This window comes from Polistes canadensis, unplaced genomic scaffold (assembly GCF_001313835.1).
Source record: "Polistes canadensis isolate GaletaPanama2010 unplaced genomic scaffold, ASM131383v1 scaffold_262, whole genome shotgun sequence".
NCBI classification, from domain to species: domain Eukaryota; kingdom Metazoa; phylum Arthropoda; class Insecta; order Hymenoptera; family Vespidae; genus Polistes; species Polistes canadensis.
Window position 1 is genome coordinate 128,005 of NW_014569809.1, and position 24,608 is coordinate 152,612.

General features: G+C 34.4%; 2 protein-coding genes and 1 long non-coding RNA gene across 4 annotated transcripts; 1 reads left to right on the forward strand and 2 right to left on the reverse strand.

The window, feature by feature from the left end:
- Positions 1 to 892: 892 nt before the first annotated feature.
- On the reverse strand, positions 893 to 3,581 carry LOC106790820 (transmembrane protein 104 homolog). Its single transcript, XM_014755991.1, has 6 exons — positions 2,988 to 3,581; positions 2,711 to 2,832; positions 2,552 to 2,636; positions 2,066 to 2,440; positions 1,788 to 1,965; positions 893 to 1,719 (listed from the first exon to the last, which is right to left on the reverse strand). Exons 1-6 carry the CDS (start codon positions 3,024 to 3,026, stop codon positions 1,016 to 1,018), a joined length of 1,503 nt encoding a protein of 500 aa, XP_014611477.1. The 5' UTR covers positions 3,027 to 3,581; the 3' UTR covers positions 893 to 1,015.
- Positions 3,582 to 5,548: 1,967 nt separating this feature from the next.
- On the reverse strand, positions 5,549 to 11,773 carry LOC106790823 (actin-5C). 2 transcript variants are annotated; one of them, XM_014755998.1, is made up of 2 exons: positions 11,615 to 11,773; positions 5,549 to 7,414 (listed from the first exon to the last, which is right to left on the reverse strand). In XM_014755998.1, the coding sequence occupies exon 2, from the start codon at positions 7,392 to 7,394 to the stop codon at positions 6,264 to 6,266; it is 1,131 nt and encodes a 376-aa protein (XP_014611484.1). In that variant the 5' UTR covers positions 7,395 to 7,414; positions 11,615 to 11,773; the 3' UTR covers positions 5,549 to 6,263. The 2 variants fall into 2 exon arrangements, with proteins under 2 accessions (XP_014611484.1, XP_014611485.1); XM_014755999.1 differs by lacking the exon at positions 11,615 to 11,773 and adding an exon at positions 8,766 to 8,937.
- Positions 11,774 to 17,943: 6,170 nt separating this feature from the next.
- On the forward strand, positions 17,944 to 22,163 carry LOC106790808. Its single transcript, XR_001382119.1, has 4 exons — positions 17,944 to 18,174; positions 18,474 to 18,602; positions 21,772 to 21,921; positions 22,040 to 22,163. It is a non-coding gene; the product is annotated as an uncharacterized LOC106790808 (long non-coding RNA).
- The last annotated feature ends 2,445 nt before the right edge of the window (positions 22,164 to 24,608 follow it).

Below are 24,608 nucleotides of genomic sequence, written 5' to 3' on the forward strand. Positions count from 1 at the left end.
TAATACACTTTGACGATATTAATTCTATTTACTTGCTCACTTTTGGCCTTTAAACACCATTACACATAACAGGTGAAACATCCGATACAAATTTGAAAAAGTTAAATGTATATATTGAAAGAGACATAAATAAAGACTAAAATAAGTTATAGAATCTCTGAACATTTTTTAAATAAATTTAATTACTTTCTCTTTAAAATTTATCCGAATATTTTAATACTGCCCCGTACTCTAATAAATCCTTATCGTTTAATTAAATATCACTTATTTGAAAGACCTCTTTACATAGAATAGACATCAACATTTTAATATATATATATATATATATATATATATATATATCTATATGCTAGAATACAGCAATTAAAGTTAACTGTTATATGGTAGAAAAAAATTTCAATTTACATTTATCGATTTGGCTTGTACAACGTCGATCCTGACTTGTGCAAGAGTATTGTCAAGTTTTTTTTTTTTTTATGCGACACATGCAAACCTGCTCTGTGTCATAAACCACTGATCACTTGCTTGCATTAACCATTTGAGTCCCAACATCAGAATGACTTCAAATTTCTCGTTGATAAGTGCCATGTTGTTGAAACAATGTGAAATTGAATATTCAAGTTCTTGGCATTTGTGGAGACGATTTTTTTAAAAATCCTTGGAACTCAAATGGTTAAGAAAAGCAGGACTTTTCCTCTATCAATTTAAAATTAGTCCAAATTTGTCCTCGTATCCTTCACTTTAGTACAATAATATTAATCCATCATCTCTAATAACACTATCATATATTCGCGTCTTTTTTTAAATTACTAATTATTATCTATCATTAATTTGACTGTGTGGTTCCCATATTAGGAACTTATGCCATGAAATATTGCGATACGGAAATGGATTTTTTTTTTTTTTTTTTCATTATTTCACGTACACAAATGGTATACTTGAGATTCAATCATTTTTTGTGCATATCAATCTCATGGATCTATATGCACAATTCATATTGACAATTTATATGCTACTATTTTATCCATGCTTCTTGGAAATAAATTTGTATGAAATTAACTGATACTAAAATCATGCAAGCGACTGCCCAAACTATTACGAAGATGAGCCAGAAATTGCTTGCAAAAGGGCTAGCAAATTTATTTATTACACCGAGGCCAATGATTTTATTTGTTTTTTTTCTAGCATAATAAACCAAGAAGGTAGGAATTAAATATTGAATGCAAGTACCCGCGTACGATCCTGTAATGCCGATTAATTTAGAAAGATCTTTGGTGCTCATAGCAATCAAATAAGGCGGTAATATCGCTAATACAGGAAAAATTAATTTTCTTAAAAAATAATAAGAAGTATCGTCGTATAAGAATAAAGATTGTAAATTATTTCTAAGAGTAATAGCTATTATAGGAAAACTCGTGCTCAAAGTGAAAACGGGAAATAATGCCAAAAAATATTCTATGACGAGCATAAAAATGTTTGAACTTTTTGAACAATCTCCAGATCCGCGTGGTCCAAAATCCAAAGTATAAAGATCGTCGAGATGTTCAAAAGCAAATGCCCCGGTCAATGCAAGTAAAAGATAAAAAAATGCTATCAATACGTAATCCAATGCAAGAGATCGATTAAGCATAGATTTGTTTGCAATTGGAACTACCAATGCAGGCAAAGAATGATGACACATAAAAGAATATACGCAAGCACCAAAGAGACTAGGAATTCCTGAAATAGTTACATTATTGATTATTGTAATTCTCGCAGAATTAGTATTGGCACATTAAACTGCTTACCTGTTATATTTGCAAGCGGTGGATTACCTTGTGGACCATCAATAATAAGTTTTCTAACTGCATACACGATCATGATAGTAAATGCAAGCCATCTCATCGCTGAAGTTAATAATTGTAGATACTTGGTCTTCTGTATGTTGAAGAATACAAAAGGTCCCAGCATAAAAATAAAAGTCGTCTATACATAAAAATAATGAATTCTATTAATTCAGCAGAATGTATAAATATATATATATATAATATCAGCAATGTAATACTTAGATAAAAAGATAACGTACAAGAAACATCCTATATGCAGACAATCGATCCAAAGTAGAACCTTCCCAACAAACTTCGTTATCCGGTATAGTATCATTACACGTTAAGTTTTGAGGTTGATAAGTACAAGCAATGTCTGCTACCGATTTAGCTACAGCTGCACCATAAATACTTAAATCGCCATATAAATAAATGGCAAGACATAGATAAAACAAAGTGGTGCCAAACTTATTGAAAAAAATAGATGCTATTTGTCCCATTTCTATTTTATCATGAATTATGTAATACCGATAGGTTGTATCCGATTTATCTGGACTGGCTGCATGAACAGTAACTAACGGTGTATCTTCAGAATCAGAATTCGAGGTACAAGAATCACCCAATGTTTGCATTGTCTAAAAAAAAGTGTTGCAATATAGTTGAATATATTATTGACAAGAGAGAGAGAGAGAAAGAGAGAGAGATAAAACAATTAGAGCAAAAGAAAATCTATAAGAAATGCTTACACGCTTTCGATGTTGAATTTGTCTCCAGGTTACAATTGCATTGGCAGATGCCATTACTTCAATAACAAATGTGACTGTCATAAAGCTGTAATAATAAAAAAACAAAAGGATCATCACTTTGAATTATTCTCTCAATAAAATAATATCTTCCTCACCTACCTTATAAAAGCTAATATCAAAATTACGCTGAAACCAAGAACCCATCCTGCTCGGCTAAAAACAGCTGGAAGAGTTAAAGCTCCTGTCCCAACGATGAGATTAAAAATGTAAATCAAACCAACCTAGAAAAAGAAGAAAACACATTCAATTAAATTTGGAAAAAAAGGAAATTATTATGTTAAAATCGATGCAATATAGAATAATCCATTGTTATGAATATAGGTTATGTTAAACGTAACATTAAATTCTAAATAGAAAACAATAATTATTTGCTTACCAATGTGGAATATTGGTCGCTCGAATTTTGTTCTGGCATCTTGAATGAACTTGCCTGGCGTGTGCAATCTTTGAAGAAACGGGTATTAGATTTTTATTCTTATTGCAACTACATACGTGTCATTGACGTTACGGTAAATTTCCGAAGACGACGGTGCACGAGATTGACATTTTTAAAATCGATCCTGACTTGAGCATGACCAATCGATAAACATATTCTTAAACACGTATCGATATGTAACTTCCTTTTTCGATTTATGTTGTTTTTAAAATTTTAACATCTTCGTATATATTTCCTTCTTTTCGAAATCTTTGATAACCTTTAAAACAAACAAAGCAAAAATCTCGACGTTCACGTTGGACCGTTCAAAATCGTACGCGAATGATAAATGAATTTGTAACGCTTGAAAAATCCAATAACATTTTATCTCGTAGTGACATGAACTAGTCGAATAAATCAGTTGTTTTTATTTTTCTTTCTCGCTTTTTCTTCTTCCCTTATTAAATTCATATCGATTTCTTTTTCGTGCAAAATGCTTGTCCAATAATACGTCTTTTTCATCCCTCGTACGATGCTGCCATTAAGTGGTTAGAAATTCAACTAGTTTATTCCCGCCATATTGAAAATTATCGATTACTAGTGCCATCTCCCGGATACGATATATCGAATCAAATTCAACTTATATTAAACGAGATAAATGAGATGATCTACTTCTATGATAATAATCTCTTGAACTGGGTTGTTCTCTAACACTCGTGTGTTAATAAACCCTTTCAAGTCGTAAATCACATTTAATAAAAATAGGGAGGAAATATATCGTTAATTTGAAACCTTTGTTAGATTATAAACTATGCGTTAACGATCAAAGAAAAATATAAATATTAAAACAAGTTTTACATGTTTTTTCTTAGAAGCCACGATTCTAAGATAAAATATAGATAAAACAATCTAATAACACTGTTCATTAATGATCCTTGTGGTCCTCATTGCAAAAAACAAACGCTGCTGGTAGTCACAGGTGAATCAATGTTGCAGTCGTTTATGCGTTAAATTAAATATACAGAATCGAGCATCTCTATTTTAAATAAAATAGACATTCGTAATAAGGTTGACCAGAGGGTTCTGGATAGTTCAAAGGTTAAAGAAGTCACCAAGGAAAGCAGAAGACTCAAGTTGGGTCCGATCAATCCAATTGCCTAATTTTGTTGTAAAAATCCTACAAATATATACCTGAAAAGTTATTATCCAGCTTTGCAAATCCTTATCCAATCTTTTTAATATAATTTAAAAAATGATTACAATTATATTGGAATTTATGGTCTTTTAACGACCATTAATAAGCGTAGGATGATTAAATGGCTTTAAAGGGGTATTAATACCCACGCATATACACACGCACACGCATTAATCGAACAATTTTAATGTAGGTCAGTGTTCGATTTAAAAATAAAAAAACAAAATGGAGAATTTTGTATTACGTATCTCGATAAAAAATTTATAAAATGATATGAAAACATTTATACACACGCGTAGTATTATTTAATAATTATTCGGTAAAAATTCTATCCTGAAATTGTATTCAAAAATTACAGAAACAGTCGATTATCTCAATTACGAATATAATATATATATATATATATATTTATATATACACGATCGGATTCGTGTTAATTTAAATATAAATGATGAAACGTTGATATAAATGCATACGTTTATTATTGGTATTCATGCATTAAATATGTCTAAGATGTTTTCTTGTTACGTTATACATAGGTTGTTGTTGTTGTTGCTGTTATTTGTTAATAGTGATGACAACAGAGACTTAATCATTGCCGGATAATCGACGTTTAACTGTAACAATATGTAACAAATTCATTGAAAAGAGAAAGAGAGAATATTGTACACGCAAATCAGCTTACTGGACTCGTGCTTATTAATTTATTATAATATTAATAATAATAATAACGAAGTATAGTTTATATAAAGTATTTTTATCATTTTTTTCTCTCTCTCTATTATTTCTTTATTCTTTTATACAAGACGAATACGCATCGTCGCGGAAGAAGATCAACACACGGTGTGGAAATTGATTGAAAATAATTTTTATTCGACTGAAAATATAAACCTAATTAAATTCTTAGAGTAATTAATTATATGTTAAGTATTATCTTTTTTCTTTACGTTCTTCTATACTTTTCCTTTTCATCTCCATTTTTCTTTTTCACCACAAATCTTACGTTACAATCAACGACGTCGAACGGTACAAAAGCTACAATTATGTATAAAAAGGATTTCGCGTGATTCGATGATGAGATTAATTAGATTATCCATGAAAACCGAAGCTTGGTGATAAATTTTTCTTATACGCACAAGTTTATTATTTTTTTAATTTTTTTTTGTCTTTTTTCTTTTTATGCATCGTCGTAGTGCGAGGTGTGGCGACGAGGGTTCTTCTCTTTCTTTTATTTTTATTTTCTATTTATTATTCATTCTTTCATTCATAGGGATGCGTTTATATTAAAAAGGATCTGGATAATAACTGATCTTAAAAGACACAAGAGTCCAAGTTGATCGTGTTTTTAAGAGTTTTATTTTATAATACCATAAGTCTAAAGTAGTCTTTAAGATGTATGTGATTTGTGTGTGTATTTTGTGTCTGTGTATGTGTATGTGATAGAGAGTGTAGTATGCGAATATGTAGTACGTATGTAATTCGTAACGTGTGTTTCATTTGTGTCGTGCGTGGTCTTGCACAAGACAATAGAAATAAATTATAATACTGTCACCGCGTATTATTAAAAGGGACGTTCCTTTCGATGACGACAACGACGACGATGAACGACGATAATATACGATAGATGAGAAAAATCAACTACTCGTCAGACGTGAATGAGAAATATATATAAAGAGAGAGAGAGAGAAAAATAAAACGAGAGAGAGAGAGTTGACAAATGAGAAAGGAAATAAGAAACTGAAATAAGATAAAAAAAAAAAGGATTCTCTCGCTTTTTAGGAAAGAACAACGAGCAGGTGTAAAATATCGAAATCATCGTCGAAACGAACGTCTAATCTTCTCTCCTTTTAATAACGCAAGAGCAAAGGTCATAACTTACTTCCATTGCATCGCGCGAGGCCACCCACCACACACGCTGCTGGTAGTGTAGTGAACCTCGAGATATTAGCTCGGGGGCGCGAAGGGCCGTTCACCGCACTACGATCCCGCGCATATCGGGATTTCGGGGAATGATAGTATGGGAAAAGGAATATCAAATGCATTTAGAAGCACTTCCTGTGAACGATGGATGGCCCAGACTCGTCATACTCTTGCTTAGAGATCCACATTTGCTGGAAGGTGGATAGCGAGGCGAGAATGGATCCACCGATCCATACGGAATATTTCCTTTCGGGTGGTGCGATAATCTTAATCTTCATGGTGGATGGAGCCAAGGCAGTGATCTCCTTCTGCATTCTATCAGCGATGCCTGGGTACATGGTGGTACCGCCGGAGAGAACGGTGTTAGCATAGAGGTCCTTACGAATATCGACATCGCACTTCATGATTGAATTGTAAGTGGTCTCATGGATGCCGCAAGCTTCCATACCCAAGAACGATGGTTGGAATAATGCCTCGGGACAACGGAATCTTTCATTGCCGATGGTGATAACTTGACCATCGGGAAGTTCATAGCTCTTTTCCAAGCTAGATGATGATGCAGCAGTAGCCATTTCTTGCTCGAAGTCCAATGCAACGTAGCAAAGTTTTTCCTTGATGTCACGTACAATTTCACGCTCGGCCGTGGTGGTGAATGAGTATCCTCTCTCGGTGAGGATCTTCATGAGGTAGTCGGTAAGATCACGACCAGCTAAATCGAGACGAAGGATAGCGTGTGGTAAAGCATATCCTTCGTAAATCGGTACGGTGTGAGATACACCGTCACCGGAATCCAATACAATACCGGTGGTACGACCGGAAGCATACAGAGATAGTACAGCTTGAATAGCGACGTACATAGCTGGTGTATTGAACGTCTCGAACATGATCTGCGTCATCTTTTCGCGATTTGCTTTAGGATTCAATGGAGCTTCCGTAAGGAGAACTGGGTGCTCCTCTGGTGCTACTCGAAGTTCGTTGTAGAAAGTGTGGTGCCAAATCTTTTCCATGTCATCCCAGTTGGTGACGATTCCATGTTCAATCGGGTATTTCAAAGTTAGGATACCTCTCTTTGATTGAGCTTCATCTCCGACGTACGAATCTTTTTGTCCCATGCCTACCATGACACCCTGGTGGCGTGGTCTGCCAACAATGGATGGAAAGACGGCACGAGGTGCATCGTCTCCGGCAAAACCAGCTTTGCACATACCGGAACCATTGTCAACAACGAGTGCGGCAACTTCCTCGTCACACATGTTTGTTTATGCTTTTTTTCCTGAAAATAACAACTATAATTAGTCTTTCTGTATTGTCGACATTAATTAATTATTACAATATAATACGAAGTAATAATATAAATTATTATAAGTTATTACTAATAATTAGATATTTTAAAAAATATATAAAAGTACATGGATTAATAATTATATTTCTATCGAATTCTATAGTTACAAATTGAGTTGTATAATATAAACGAACTATCCGTGGGGCGTCGAGCTACCTGAGAAGGAACATTTCAAGATGGCGCCTAAGGATCCTCGTCATACTAAACGAGGTTTGAATAAAGAAAGTTCTCACCTTCCTTCAAAACTATTGTAAGATGATAAACGTGAAGGGAACAAAAGAAAAGGAAATCGATACGGTCAAGGAAAAAGAAAACAATTATTATACCTGCTATACCTCTACTATTGTTCAAATAAAAGTAGTACAAGATTTCTGCCAATATAAAAAAATAAAAAGAAATCGATTGTACCAATATAAAAAAAAAAGGAAAAGAAATCTATTTAAAATTTTAAATAGCAAGAAGAATATTAAAGGAAGGAAAAAAAATTGGAGAACCGATATGGGCGAGTCAGCTAGCTAGTGTACACGTCACGATGGAATGACCGCACCCTGCCCCGCCCTTCCCCGGCTAAACGGTCGCCAACCGATGAAGAATTTCCAATCGTCTGTAAAAAATGTTGTTTATTCGTATCTTCGATAAATTTTCCACACCTTCAATAACTCCTATTTGATTTTCTTTTTAAGCTCTTGAATAATAAAGAATCCCAGTTCTTTGTAATCGATTTTTGAGAAGGAACAAAGATCGAAGATAGAAGATTCGATCGTAGTCGATATAGAAAATCGAAGATTCATGGTGTTACAAGCGCCATCGAGCGGCAAATAGTAATGAAATAATCGTCAAGAGAAAAGAACGGATTCGTTTAAAAGTGGGAACAACAAGAGGAAGAATAAGATGAAGAATATTATCTCACAAAACACCTTTCCAATAATATGACTTCACGCGCGTTTACGTTGAATTCGAACACACCCCACTTTTAAAATTATTTTGACTTTCAATTGACAATTAGAGAAATATTTCAAGGAAATAAACGTTAAACAGCATCTCGACACTTCCGAAACGATCGGTGTGTTGCAACAGCACTACGAAGAAAAAGAGGAATCCTCGGGGGGGACCGGTTGAAATCTATGATTATTCTCTTCTTCGAAATTTCTCAATATCCACTATATATAAAATATAATAATTATTTAGTAACAATAATATTATTATATATTAAAAATCACCACTGGCTATTCTAAATAGTCTTTACTTTTTTTGTTTGTTGTAAAAAATCAATGAAACTTACTAAGGTTCGCGTTAAAATAGAGAATAAGATAGAGACTTGTTATATGTACAAGTTATATAGGAAGAATTCAGTGTCTTGTCCGTCCGTAAGAACAACCGCCGACACTGTGGACCGATCTAGCACCAAACACAGAGTGTAGCTTGACAGAAAAGCGCACAGTGTATTATACGAAGAGCGTCGTCCTCTTGGCGGACCCTCTCCACCATTCTGATCGTCAACCAATAAGGGCAGGACACCCTCCGCCAATCCTGGCTCTCTTTACCATATATGGAACTGCTCCGCCACGGTGGGGGCCATCCCCACTATTTCTATTTGCAGCCCCCACTGCTTGCACCACTCCCTCACGTCTCTCCAACCCCTCACCAACACTACTACACCACCACCACAATTGTGCATCGCGCTCGAATTGCCTGAACCGAACATCTCACGAACTCTTGCCAACGTGCTACCTTCTTCCCCCTTCCAACCCCTCCTGAACCACTCATCTTCTCTATCATAATCCTCACTACTCCCCTCACCTAACCTTTCCTGCCCTGCACCATTCGTTTCTTTCTTTCTTTCTTCCCTTCGACGAATGTTCATAAGAAATTCTTCTTCGTTCCTTGTGTACTCCAATATCAATGAATTTCTTTCTCTCTTTTATTTTTTTTTTTTTTTTTACGCAATACAAGGAATGCCATTTCCGGTAAAGGACAATCTCCGTATGCAATTGTGACGTTTTCGATTGGAAAGATAAACTGATATATTTTACGAAATATATAATAATTCATTGTTATAAGTTAATAATTTTAATTTTTATATCATTTATTACTTTCTTTGTAGTTTATTTTTTTTTACGTTGAGACTTTATCTCTGTTTCGTTGTAAAACGATTACTCATCGCTAGATTATGATAATTTATCCGTTATCTCTCGTGGAATTTTTTCTTAGGTATTACTACGAAGGACACATTAGAAACGAAGCCACGTGCTTTCTAATATTCAAGTTGTAAAACTCTAATGCTGAGATCATTTTCAAAGCAATGCAAAGAATTATAATGATTGTTAAAACATATATCTAAGATATTCAATAAAATGTCTAACTTAGAAAAATAAGAATAAGAAAAATACTTGGCTAGATTTTTACAATAAATTGATAAACAATTTTTCAACCAAACAGAGATATTCCTTTTTGTTTGTTTAACTGGTTATTAAGCGAGAGAAAAAAAACTGGTTGGAAATGTTACGCTAACAAAATGCCGAGGGATTTCGTGTTTTAGTGGCGTGCATAAGTACTGATTTGTGCATTTCTAAATAGCAAGGGGTGGAGAGGGGGTTGGTTGGTGGAATAGACAACTGCTAAATGACAGTACAAAGTTATTTTTTAATTTGCGCTTAAATTTTTTGTGCAATCGTGGGGTGGGAGGAGATTGGGCAAACGTTAGTTTATATATTTTTTATTCGTCTCTACGTGCCTGGTGATTAAAACATTTTGTGACGACAAATTTTTATCACACCAAGTTTAAACCTTCACGATTTAAGAGAAGCGATTATTACGCGAAAATTCTAATCCAAATAAATATAATCGCTTAAACTTTAATCGTGAAGATCACCAAGCACTCGACTTTAAGATTATTTTTAAATAATGAATTCTCTCGAAAAAAATAAACAATCGTCGTGAGATATTACGAAAGTATTTTCATTTTTTTCAAGGTGACGTTTTAAATTTGCCAGAAAGAGAGAGAGAGACTCTCAATTGATTTCAGTATTACCAATTGAAAGAGTCGACGAACGTGCTGAGAATTTGAAATGCGAGAAGAAAAAGAAAGAAAGAAAGAAAAAAAGGAAAGGAAAGGAAAGGAAAGAAAAGAATAAAAGAGTGTCGAGGATCACGCCCCTGGTACGACACGATTATGTCCCAACAATAACTACTCTTCTCTAATTTTACATTTCATGGTCGGGATTTTGAAATCTTTTTTAGTCCCTAGGAATAAAAATACAAATATATTTAAAAAAGAAAATAAAAAAACGAATTTGGTAAAAAAATATTGTCAAACACTATTATCGTGGGTTGTAAAAGTTTGAAAGGAAAAAAAAAACGCGTTAGAGAGTCATTTTTTAGGGGTTAAAATTTGTAGATAAAAAGAAGATAAAGAATACAAAAGAACTAAAAAGAATTCTGGTGTGGTTTTTTTCTCTCTCTCTCTGTTGGCTATTGAAAAGGATATAGAGGATGATGATCATTAGTGGCACATAAATCGTAGATAGGTTAGTGGCCGTTGTTCGCAAAGCGTGCGAGAGAAACGTACAAGAAGTATATAGAACGAGTGCTATTAATAAAGCACCGTTTGGTCGCGACCACCTGCGAGGAAAGAGAAGACGACTACGTGTTCTGCTAAACGTGTGTGTCAGGGGAACGAACGGAACGAACGAACGTATGAACGTACGAACGAACGAACCGAACCGAACGACCACTTGACGCCGGCAACCTGTCGGATCGCTTCAAATGGCCCAAGCCAGTTTTCTTCCAATTGAAAAGAGAATTATTTTTTTTTTAAATAAAAAACCGCGTAAAAGCGACATAATAATAATATCGATTAATCTAAACACGATAATTATGTACGATAATAATCGAAAGAAAATATCTTTCGAGAAATTTCGAAGTTGTAACGAAAGAGGAGAGCAACGCCCTACCAACATGGCCGGTCTTCTTCGTTCACGACCGGCTTCTTTTCATTTCCCTTCTCGTGTCGTTTCTCTAATAAATTTCATTACATAGAATGAATATTTCTAATAGATTCAATAATTATTAATAATATTTGAATACAAAAATACGTTAATTTAAAGATATTAGGGAATATTAGGGACTTACCTTTGAAAAGAGTTAGGAAACACAAAGAGGCGTCGAACTGGTCGAGAGTACACGTCCGTTGATCGACGAAGGGCCACCACAAGGATACTACTTTCAGGCACGAAGTACGAATGAGACTTGAGGGGTCGCGAGTTGCGAGGACTGTGAGCGAGATCGTGGCTCCTACCGCGTCCTGTGGACTCGCCCGTAGGTGTGGTCGGTATACCACGAGACTATGCGATATACTTCAGACCGATCGAATAATATAAGCGATTGTTTTTTTTATTTTTATTTTTCGATTTAAAAGAAATTATGGAAATATACATAATGAGGACAATAATATTCAGATTAATTATTCATCCAATATCATTCGTTGCAACATGTATTATCATTTTTTTTATAGAAAATGATGTTCATCTTATGCGAGACCCCCTTCTACCCTCCACCACCCCGCCCCACGAAGAGATTGAAATGGACTCGTCCAGCCGGCGGTTCCCCCACCCTGCGGATTCACAGCTCTTGCCATATATGGGCATAAAACGAAAGCGGCTCGCTGATTGGTCGGTCGACCGGCTGCCGGCTAGATTCTCCAAATGCCGCTTCAAACTGTACGATACGGGGAGTATAATGCCTTCTGGATGCGTACACACTAGTACGTAAGGGTTCCCCGCCTGACTGACTAACCGTTCTAAGAATGTGTTAGTAGAAAAGAGAACGTGTGTGCATATTATCGTGCGTAACATACTTACGTGTATATCTTGTAACGGAGCTGCATGCGACACACGATCGTATGCACTAATACATATATATGAGCGCACGCATCATATGCACGCACGTATATATACTTACGCACACGCATAAATGCATGCATGCATACACAACGTTTCATATGCACATATATTTGTAGGTACGAAAGGAGAGTACTCTCCCAATGGTAAGGTACAGGGTGAGTCATGAGAAATAGTCAGAAGTTTTCGTGAGACTGCGCTTTCCTTTGACTTCAAAATGTTGTTCACACGATTAGCAATGCTCCATGACAGAGAACTCGAACTTATTCATTTTAGAATGTATAAGTCAGATATCTATGCATATGTATATAGATATTAGTATCTTTCTCTTTAATGTGAGAGTGCTTGACGTATTTTAATCGCATTTTACGATTTAAATATATTATAGGCTTGGGTGCAAGAAAGAGAGAGAGAGAGAGAAAAAAGAAAAACAATTTAAGTAAGTTATGCTATCTAAGAGAGTCGTAAACTTTCAAATATAAACTTATCAGCACGAGAAATGATTAAAATAATTTCTAAAAGGCAAGGTTATTGTTAACACATTTAACAAAATAGGAAAGAAGTTTTTGTTCAACGTTGTCATTCTTTAGAGTCACATCATTTGTTCTTTATAATCATATACGAGAATTATGAAAACTTTTGATTGTCTATTTATTTTTTAAATATTGTTAGATAAAATGTTTGTTGAAAACGACACGTAATACGAATTTCCATTTAAGGCTTGATTCATTGGAATCATATCTGATTTATAATCTTTACTGATAAGTATAATCACATATAAAAAAGAAAATATTTAATATTTACCGTTGAAAAAAAATGATTAATTCAATTAATATCGTCGAGTATAACACAAACAATATACACAAATGACATGGATAAAATCTTGCTCAACAATTCGAATAATTTTATTGGATTTTTATATGAAGAATAACGCGTTTAAGAAAATAATATGCGCGTAAATAGAAAAATAATATATGCAAGTGAAAATAGCTTAGCAATGTGTTTTCTCCTGGCGTATAAACGTTTGTCATATTATCTTTAAAATTATATTTTTATCATAAAAAAAAAGAGAGGAACACATATAAAATAAGTAAAAAAAGTCTTTATCGAATAAAAACGAAGATGATTTTTTGACGTTCGATGTCCTATCCAATCGAGTTCGCTTATGCAGCCAAGCGATTCGGACTAACAGGATTATATCGACGTGCATATAATGTTCCCGGAAAAGAAACGGACGAACCCTCCTCGTCAGCAGTACTGCAGCATCGACCAATGATAAAGAAGATATTTTTTGTTAAACATAAATGTATATAAAGTAATCCACCCAAAAAAGAAAACCCCCCAGATTCTATAAAATAAATAATTGCATAATTAATTCTATAATTCGAGTTTGTGCATCGAATTTAATTGCAATGATCGTCGAATAAAAATTCATTCAAGATGGCCCCCTGTCTAGAATCGTCAGAGTTTCTTTCATAATTCTTTTTTTTAAATCGTAATTACATTATATATCCGTAAATAATTATGCATATTATTATTATTATAATCTTAATGATAAAATAATTAATTATTCATAAGAAGAATGACTTCCTCATAGGGCTAGGAACCTGGACCAACGAGTAAATGTCTCCCTTTCATGTATTTCTTGTACGGAAGATCAGCCAAAAATAGATTCAAGGGCGCGGACAAGGGTGCACTGGACTATTGCCACGTCACGTAGGGCTTGGCTACAAGGCAGGAGTGCATACAAGTATTTTCCCTTCGTATATGTGTTAGTACGAACTCTCTCTCTCTTTCTCTCTTTCTTCTTATCCCTTTCTCGTATTCATTCTCTCTTTGTATGAGGTTGGTGAGTCGGTGCGTTCGCGGGTGCAGTATCTCCTTGAAAATCGATACGTCGCCGGGTATCCGTGCAGTCTGCGCCCCGACGATGACTACGACGACTACGAAGATAGCCGAGTCGGTGAACGAGAAACCCACGTGGCGAAGGAGAAACGTCAGATCGCGAAGGGTTCCTCACCACCTCGTGGTTCGAGCCCTCGACGATCAATGCCGTTGAATATCGACCGATGGATGCTCAAGAGAGAAAGAGAAAACAACATGGAGTCTGGAATAATGAAACGGAAAAAGATAGAGACAACTCTGATGGTAGACTTCATTTCGTTCATTAATTTATCCTGTCTCCATATTGGACATATCTCAATTGAATCAAAACGAATGAGAAAAAAAACCGATTCTCTCGCAGGCAGACTAGGGAATTATTATCAAAGTCCAATACAGCAAATATATTCTATTAATTCTAGAAAGTCTTGCAGAATTAACATCGGACTGTGGATTTGGAAAAAAATTCTAGAAAGGAAGAGAGTAGAAATTGTCTGTTAACTCGTGTACGTCTTAGCTGCTATGGGATCTTGATTTTGATTATTGCAAGTAGATCGTAACCAAGAGGAATGCATCTGTGTACACTTCGTGTACATTGGAATACCAAAGGAAACCAAAGACAACGTAGAAGTTGGTCGCGTTCGACCTGAAAACCCAATGGCCCGCGTAGCCTCGACCTTGTCCACCAAATAAGGTCCCGTTCAAGGTCTTCGGGGCCTTGCGTAAGGCCCCCCTTTTATAAGCGTGCAAGCCAATGTTGGCATAACGACGTTCAGTTTCATCCTATTCGAGTCATCCCCTTTTAATTATACCGAATAATTATACCGAAAGTGTCGATAATGAGAAAGAAGAATCATCATTGGATTATCATTATTTGACAATATCAATGATAATAATAAAATAAAATGGTAGAAATAAATTCTTTCTCGATATGGGCGTGCCGTGCTGTTCGCGAATACGTGCCGTAGGTAACGTCTGCCTCTCCGCGACCGAAATCAATACAGAATGCGACGGTAAGTTCAACGTACCCACCCAGAAGAGGAACGCTTAAGGCTTTTTCCCGTTGGACGACTACGACTACGACGACGAAAATCCGTCGGGATACCCTCCAGACGATCAAATCGTTTGGAATCTTACTTAGGAGGTCGTAGACCTATCTTAGATACCTCCAACATCTTACCTAGGACTTTGACTTTCGGTAAAGAACTTTCAATGTTAAGAAAACGATCCTCTGACTTGTCTCCAATTTCCTTTTTGATCCTTTACAAACGTGCCAGGACTTCTGCCAAGTTATAAACGTGTTCTAACGATTAAAAGAAGTGAAATTTTTCGAACAAAAATGGAGCTAGTCCAAGTTGTGTCTTGTAAGGATTGATTATTCTTGTACATATTATTTTAATTACGATATTTAATTTTCTTAATTAGTGTCGAAATCAATGTCTCAATTAGCCTCGAAATGAGACTTGTACCGGCAGAAGAATTATTTACGAGATGGTGACGATGATCAGCCAAGTGCGTAAATATTCTTATTTTCAGATAGCAACATAAACGCCTCGTTAAATCTTAACAATTAATGCCCAAAGATCGGGGCATCATGTATTTCTCTAACAACGGGTGTTCACCGTTCTCGCGAAAATTGGCTTTTTACGGTAAACGGATACTCGCATGGTCATGCTCCTCTTCGTTGTTAATCGTATCGGAAGAGTGATCAGATATAACACACCGGTAACTAACTATGCTCACAGTTTCTTCATCTATCTTCATGCCAACTCTTGTGAAATATTACCCCGTGTGTGTGCGTGTGTGCATGTGTGTGCACACGCCATCTTTTTTAATCGTATTAGAAAATGATTTAAAATCTAACAACAATAAAATCCTTATATCATTTATCTTAAAATAATGAATACAATACTTGTAATTTTTGTATATTACTGTTAAAATGATTCTTATAATGAGCTTGAGATATTTGAAAATTATTTCAATCTATAATTACATTTCATTGTTATAATATATTATATCATTTGAAAAGTAGATTCACTGATATTACGAATAGATGATAGATAAAACATTTAAAAAAAAACTAATGCATTATTCATTTCTAAATAAAAACTACAATAAAATATACATATAAGTATATATATATATATCTTTAACGCTATTACAATATCAGTTAAAATTTCGTTCCATGTTAAGAAATATGTTTTCTTTTTTTTTAAACGTTCACGGATAAGAAGAAGAAATTAGTAAAATAGCACGAAACACTTGGATGCAGACGTCATTGGTTTGAATCATCATTCGAGTTTGCCTTCGGTTGTATTCACAAACCATCTCACGCGAACTATATATGTAAGAGGGGGTTATATATGTGAGTAAATGTGTGTGACGATACGTATACGCAAGTATTAACGTAGATACAACAAAACGAGCTTATTATCATCATCGTTGCCTTTATCGTCAGCTGACTTGTCACGACCATAACGACTTCTACGACAAATACTTGAAAGAAGTCAGTAAAGAGATCGAGAAAGAAGAAGAAACGTACACGAATGCATTCGTATGAGTGTGTATGAAATATATATATATATATATATCTCTCTCAGTTTCTTTCTTTTTCTTTCTCATACAAAGAACAACTAAATATAGCGATCGCGTTATTTATCGTCGTCACTCCTCCTGCGCCGGATTCTTCGCATGCTACGCGATCGCCATTGAAGAACGTTGTCTCGATTTATACAATCTTACTATGATCATCTGTTTTTTTTTATCTTATCCCTTCCTTTTTTTTTTTATTGATTTTGTACTTGCTTCATTATTTTTATCTTCAAACTTATTCTACGATTTTTCACATGGTTTACAATTTAATATCGAAAAACAACAGCTACAAACACTTCAACTTGAATTTTTATCAAATACGCAAACTTCGATTACGTGTACTTGAATAATCATGCTATTAGTATGATTATAACGTAGTTTGACATCACGGAAAGATATTCAATGCGTCATAGAATAAATCGTCATATTAGTTTTTCTATATAAAATTTCTACGAAAACACGATAACGAAATTCTTTAGGATTCCATTAAGCTGACTGATATACTAGATAATTTAGTTTGAAAAGAGAAAGTTTAGTTAATATAATATGTGAGTGACAAAATAAGAGAAACTATTAAAACGTATTAGTATTATATAAAAAATTGAATTTTCCTTAATTCATTTCCAATATTAACTTTTCTTATCTAACTGATAAGATAAGTATCTGAAAAATCGAATATTATTATCGTGTAACGATTAAACCTAAAGATTTTAGGTTAACAATTTATTATTCAAGAAGAGAACCTGTTAAAGGATACTTCTTTTATTACGTAATTTGAAAAATCAACGTTTCGTAATATCTTATTTATTATTTTAATTTATGAAAATTAGAAGAAGAAGAAAAAAAAAAAGCAAGCAAGAAAAAAGATAGACACAGACGAAATTATCATATTAAAAATTACGGAATGGAGTTTGAAAAAAGGTTTAGTAAAGTGAAGTAATAGTTAGATTAGTATTATGAAGGACGAGAATAAGAAAATTTGCAAGAGACGACCTCGAGATAATCGTGATATACGTAGAGTGTCGTAGTCGTCGTTGTCGTCGTCGAGGTCAGAACAAGTTGGATTCTTCATGAATTTGACCTTGTAGACAAGACACTGAGTGATCCAGAACAGGTAGACAACCGGTAAAACGTATATACGGTGGTCGAGCATGTTACCGGGCTAAAACGTTGCATGTTTCCAACATATGTATGCATGTATGTTGGTACGTTAGTTGTGTTCTTGACTTCATTTCCTCAGGACAGTTCTTTGTAAGTTCACTCATAAGGGGGGTCAAGGATTCGGAACACGGTCGTGAAACGTCAGGATTACCGAAAAAGGTAAATTATTTTAAATCATCGCGTTCACAAAATCAAATATTATCTCGTTTTGTAATTAACTAAATTTATTGAAGTTAAAAATACTTGAAATCATCGTTGCAAACAGTTTTTTTTCTAATTGTAAGATCACCAATATTTTTATTAACACGAAATCAAATTAATTTACTTTCAATATATAATTATTCAAACGATATATATAGTAATTTATTCTATCAAGCGTTTAATCTTTTAACTCTCGATGAGAAATAATAAAACTGAAGGAAAAATCTTTCTTAGTAATTCTCTTTGCTCGTTCGCAGCAGTGTCGAGTTTTGCGGTCAGACGATGCTTGTGCTGTTTAAGAATTTCTCGTCGTTTATTATTTGCTTTAAAGAAATCTATCTTGTTACTGCTGCTGCTGCTGCTGCTGCTGCTACTACTTGTCGTTGGTAAGAAACCTCTATTTATAAAAAATCTTAAGACTAACTTGAATTGCGATATATAAATATGCTCGAAACTCTATTTGAAAAAAAAAAAAACAAAACAAAAATCCAATTACAGTTTTATCAATTATTTCAATTTATATGAAAAACTCTAATTTCCTAATATTGATAGAGTGTCAATTCAAATCATATACATTTATTAAATCTATGTATTAGTATGAAATATCTGTGTGTGTGTGTAAGGGATTTACTCTTGTTAAATCCTAAACAAATTTGTTCATAATTTATGTAACAAAAGAAATTGAACAAAATTGTTCATATTATCGGACACATCGTAGTGAATTATACAAACGGAATAAACATAATCGATCCTTGCTACCTGTCCAAACGGAAATGGCTATTTATAAGCGACGAATGCTTCTTGAATTCTTACGAAGCTCGAGAGGCGGTGGGGGGTGGGGGGAAAGGGGGGAACAGTCACGATACAATCGAAACGTCCGGATGCATCTTCCGAAAGGTTCTTTTCTGTTGGAAACAGGATAGACATCTGCATACATATACATATATATATTTGTTCACGCGTGTGTGTACTACTTTTTAAGATAAATAATAATTACAATTATTTCATTCTGCAGGAATGTTCATGCTCTCTCGAACACGGTGATATGATGATGATGATGATGATGATGGGGGGAACCAGTTCGATAACCGTTACTGCTTTGTTAACACATTTTATTGTTTCAACGAGAAACAAAAAGAAAATGTTTATTTTCTTAAACGAAACATTTGTCATAGGGATTATTTGTTTGCAATGAAATAAATGTAACACGTTTAAGGGGGTAAAATGCATCCTGGTTCGAGAGATGCAATTTTTTTTTTTCTAGGTAGTCACAGATAAGATAGAAAATAAGAAGAATAAGAAGAAGAAGAAGTAGCAACATTATTTGAACAAGGAAACTGGTCGCATTTTTATGTAAGTGAGACGCACTGTCTTCGAGTAGAAGTATTGCTGCCCTACTTTCGTATGTAACGAGAACGCTGCACTTGGCCTGAGACGCTTATTCACACGCGTGCATGCGTGTTCATGTTCGTGTTTATGTTCGTGTTCGTGAAAACACAACATAATATAACACGCACGTAGAAAAATCTATGGATAGATTGATTATATTTCAAGTTCGCACGATCTTTTAAGGGAAACTTTCACGTTTCTTGCTTAGATACATACACACACATACACCAATTGCTAATTCTAAATATTGCGTTGGAGTTAGATTTTAATTTAAAACCTATACCGATACTTCATATGGTATACTTATTCCTACCATGAGTAGTGATCAAATGAATCATATATCCTAATATAGAATATGATTTAAATAACTAACAAAATACTTCATCTTTTTTAATCCTAAAACGAATGATTTATTTAGTTTGTTCGCATCCTTGAAAGGACAATTGTTTTAATCACATCAATTTGGATGATAATTTTGTTTTATTTTTTTGTGTTCGTTGTTGTTGTTTTCACAATAAAAAGAAATTCAACAACTCTCGTCTTATTAATCTTTTCCTCTCATTCATCGGCAATGATCTCGCGAGTAGAATTGTCGCCGAGTCGCAAAAAAAGGTTTCCCGAAGCTGAATGGAACTGGAACGAAGTGCAGGTTCGTTAAACCGGTAGGCAAAAACTGCCGGATGGATGAATGGGTGGTACCGAGTGTAGGTTATACTCTCTCGTCGTATAGAATGAGCGGTTAAGGAAGTGAGGGGAGAGTAAAAGGGAATACCGAGGGAACAACCCAGGATCGTCACCAGTTGATTTAGAACCCCATACGATTTTAAATCTTTAATTAACACTCATTCCAATTCGCGTCATAGTTTAATAATCAATAATAATTTCATGAATTCATTTACGTACGATCGAAGACAAAAAATCATATTTCGAACTTTGTGTTCAAGATAATTGAACAATCATTGGACAATTAATATAAATCATTCACTGATAACAACAACAATAATAATTTTCCCCTAGTCGAATTTGCAAACTGTGCATAATAAACCGACTGGAAAGTAGAAATAAGGAATTAAGTTGATCGTATTTAATGGAGAATTTTTGCAACGATATTCTCATGATTTGCGATGGTGTGATATATGAGCTTTGAAAATGGATTCGTGATAAGTATAAAAGAGATATCCAATGACACGAAATGCAAACTAACGTTTATAATCGTTCGATTATAATGCCATACGAAATTCTTTGTAAATACAATTCCCCTATATAAATATATACTCTTACTATAAGAAAATATTTATAAGATCAAACGATGTGTTTTTTTTAAAACGAGGGGGAGGAATCATCAACGGTTTGATTGTACTAATGGAACGAGAAAAGATTTTTCTTAAAAAAGGTCCTAGGACATCGTTGAATTTGATAACAAAGAAAAGAATGTTTCTCTTTGTGTATGCGTTTGAAGAAGATAGGGGCTTGGGTTGTCAAAACTTTACTGAACTAACCATTATGTTCAATATATTCTACGTAAAACCCATCTCGAACATCCCATTGTCAACCGAGAAAACACCATACCACGTATTAATTTATAATGCCATTTCGATTCTCTCTCTCTCTCTCTTTCTCTGTCACTCTATGTGTAATTTTATTCCACATTTCTTAAACTGTCTACGATTTAAAATGTGCGATAGTGAACGTCTCGTAAGATAAAATAAAAGCCACAAGACGTCTAACGGCACGGCACAGTACGACCGCATGCGTTCCACATATTTTCCAAGTTCAAGTTTGTTAACGTATGAAATCTTTTTTTATTGATTATCTTTTTCTCTTTTACGGAATAAAATCAAATGGATGACGAGGAATGGGAGCAATCGGAGGGGGTTTCTTTTCTCACATTGTAAAATATTATGCTAATACCATTGACATAAACGTGCAATTAAAAAATACAATATTTGCAAGTTTAAAATCTCATCGTGAGATTGAATTCAATGAGGTGAGAATAATAATTGCGTGATCACGGAATTTTCTATATTTTTCTTGAATTTTCGTTCATAAAAATATTTGCCATTGTTATCTATACGATACTATTAATCGTGAAAATGTACCTAAAGAAAAAGTATTTTACAAAGGACTAAGAGTTACAGATTATCAAAGCACGTTGCACTTTTTCAGTTCACGAATGGAACACAACTCTTCTTCCTTCGTGTTTTACGTTGCCCCGGGGCTAGAACGCGGGAGCCTGGAAACGGATCTTGAGAAGCAACGGGGACCCAGGACCGTATCTAGATCTTCTACCTGAACAATACATTTGCGCGTGTGTCTGTATGTGTGTTTTATTCTTTTCCTTCCTTTTTTAAACAATTATATCAATTTGAAACGAGTATTTTATCACGTCGTACATTAAAACACTCATACATTTGTGTTTTATTATTTATTCCAGATAAAATAAATATTTTCATCGGTCATATTTTAATGTACAGACATGTACAAAAAAAAAAACAAGGTAGAAAAATCTGAATACGTCTGTCTTCGATTAAAAAATGTGTGAACAATTTATAAAGGAAAAAGAAAATAAATGATAAAAGTATTCCAAAGATAATAATATTTAACGTTAAATGCATAAATACAATTTAAACGAGATACGAGCCTGGAAATCGGTCAGAAGAACCTGCTTTCATCGCGACACCTGTCGCCCCGTTATATTCCTATACTATCTAGTCGAATAACTCGATTCTTTGTGAACTCCTACATTTTTCTTAGCTAGAAATAACTTTGCCCTAGTGGGTCTGGGGTTGGAAGAAAAGAAAACTTCGTACTTTCTATGAAAGATCTGGTGGTACTGGATAAAAGGGTCGACATTTTTGGATATTTGGTCAAACTAGAATAGTCTTTGGTATACAATACAAGTACTCCTACTATTACTTTGATCTCAGGTATCCTTTGATCACAAATTTCTGATACATATATATATATATCTTATAACTTCTTATAACATTTCATTAAATTAAATCGATGATAAAATGAAAACAAAGTTTATATATAGTATATAATAGGGGGTGTCAAGTTTGAAATAAGAATGATTTATAGTTTAGAGAAATATAGTTACTAAAAGGTGTATATAATATACTGTGGATACATTTCTATTATAGTTAGCCTCATAGACTAGAAATTGGATTCACCGTTCGATAGGAAAGTCTCGTCGAGAACTCCCTTTTGGGGTGGATGAACGAGAGAGAATACGAAAGAGAGAGAAAGAAAGAGAGAGAGAAATGAGTCTATACGTGAACTCGGCTGGCAACCGATGACTCACAACGACGACGATGAACTAACTACACAGATGGGGAACGTTCGAATTTGAAACGATATGGTTGGTAGTAGTTTTCGACATCCTACGGAGTTTTCTGCAGCTGTCCTCGATCATCGAAAAGGTTTCCTTACGAAAAAGTTTAGCTTTACACACTAATACCAACCATATTCTTTATCTCTAACTAACATTACTATATGTTTGCTTTTCAAACTATAATACTACTTTTATTTCGGAAATGTTAGTTAAAACCCTGCTGACTCTTTAGAACCCTGACCGTCTTCTACTTTTCTTTTTTTTTCTTGCATTAGGGAAAAGATATATCTTACTAATTATAATAGGAAGCTTGAAGAAAATTTACTATTATACTAACATTATTATGTTTGTCTTTGAAACTAGTACTTTCCTTTCGGAAATGTTAGTTAAAACCCTGCTGACTCTTTAGAACCCTGACCATCTTCTACTTTTCTTTTCTTTTCTTTTCTTGCACATTAGGGAAAAGATATATCTTATTAATTATAATAGGAAACTTGAAGAAAATATACTATTCTACTTCGCAAGATATATATGTACACACTTATCCTAATTCTTGATTTATCGTAGAACCCTGTGTCATCCTACGAGCTCTTATCAATCATTCTTCAATTTATAATCTATAAAATTACACATACACACAATGACAAAATACAATAATAATTATCATTTAAAATCACTTAAAATATAAAAATGTTATATTTCTGTTAAACAATTTTTCCTTTCGAGATAAGTTTTAAAAATATTAAACGTCATCATCATTGTGTCAGTTGCCTTTTTTCTTTTTTCTTTTTTTTTTTGATACATTTCCAATCCCCTGTCAAGTGAATCAAGAATAATTTGGTAGTTGGGTTAGGATTGAGGGGTTGAACTGGGAAGGGAAGGGAGGGAGGATGGGGGTGGTTAAAAGGGATGGAAAAATGTATAGAGGAGCGTGCGCGAATCAGCCGAAAAGCAGAGAGACTCTCTCCTCTGGCCCATGGTGTTTCACGGCTGTAGAGAGATCGATGAGAGACGTCTGCAGTGGTGGCCACCACGCCCAGGCACCAGGAGTGGTGGTAACACCATGACTCACCCCATGCAGAGAGTTTAAAGACTGAACGAACGAACGAACGAGTGAGTGAGTGAGAGAGATAGAAACAACACCCCCTTGGTGGCGCCGTTGAAATCATCGAAAGAGAGAAAGAGAGAGAGAGAGAGAGAGAGAGATACAAATACACTCACAGCAAGAGGATGGATGCAAGCTCCTGTTTCTTTCTAATATCCTCTATCTTTATCCTAAATCCTAATACACCTAAATCTATGGGTTTTATTCCCTAACCCCCACAGGCCCCGTGTGCGCGTGGGTAGACACGCGTCACGCACGAAAAACCCCCTTAAAAACTCACGTGATTGATACTAGGCCTAACTCAACAACGCGACACATTGTTAGGTCCTAGTTTAAGGATATCATCATTGCTTATTTATGATACTTAACGTGTATGGAACGTATATATAAGGATTATTTTATGTATCCATAGAAATATATATTTTTTTTTTCATAATTAATTTTATAAAATTAAATTCGTTCGACCGTACACACGTGATCCTTCTTCTTTGTTTATTTTTTTCTTCTTCTACTATAATTCTCATCGAAATAATTCCATATCGTTGCTCTGGATCGGATTGATTC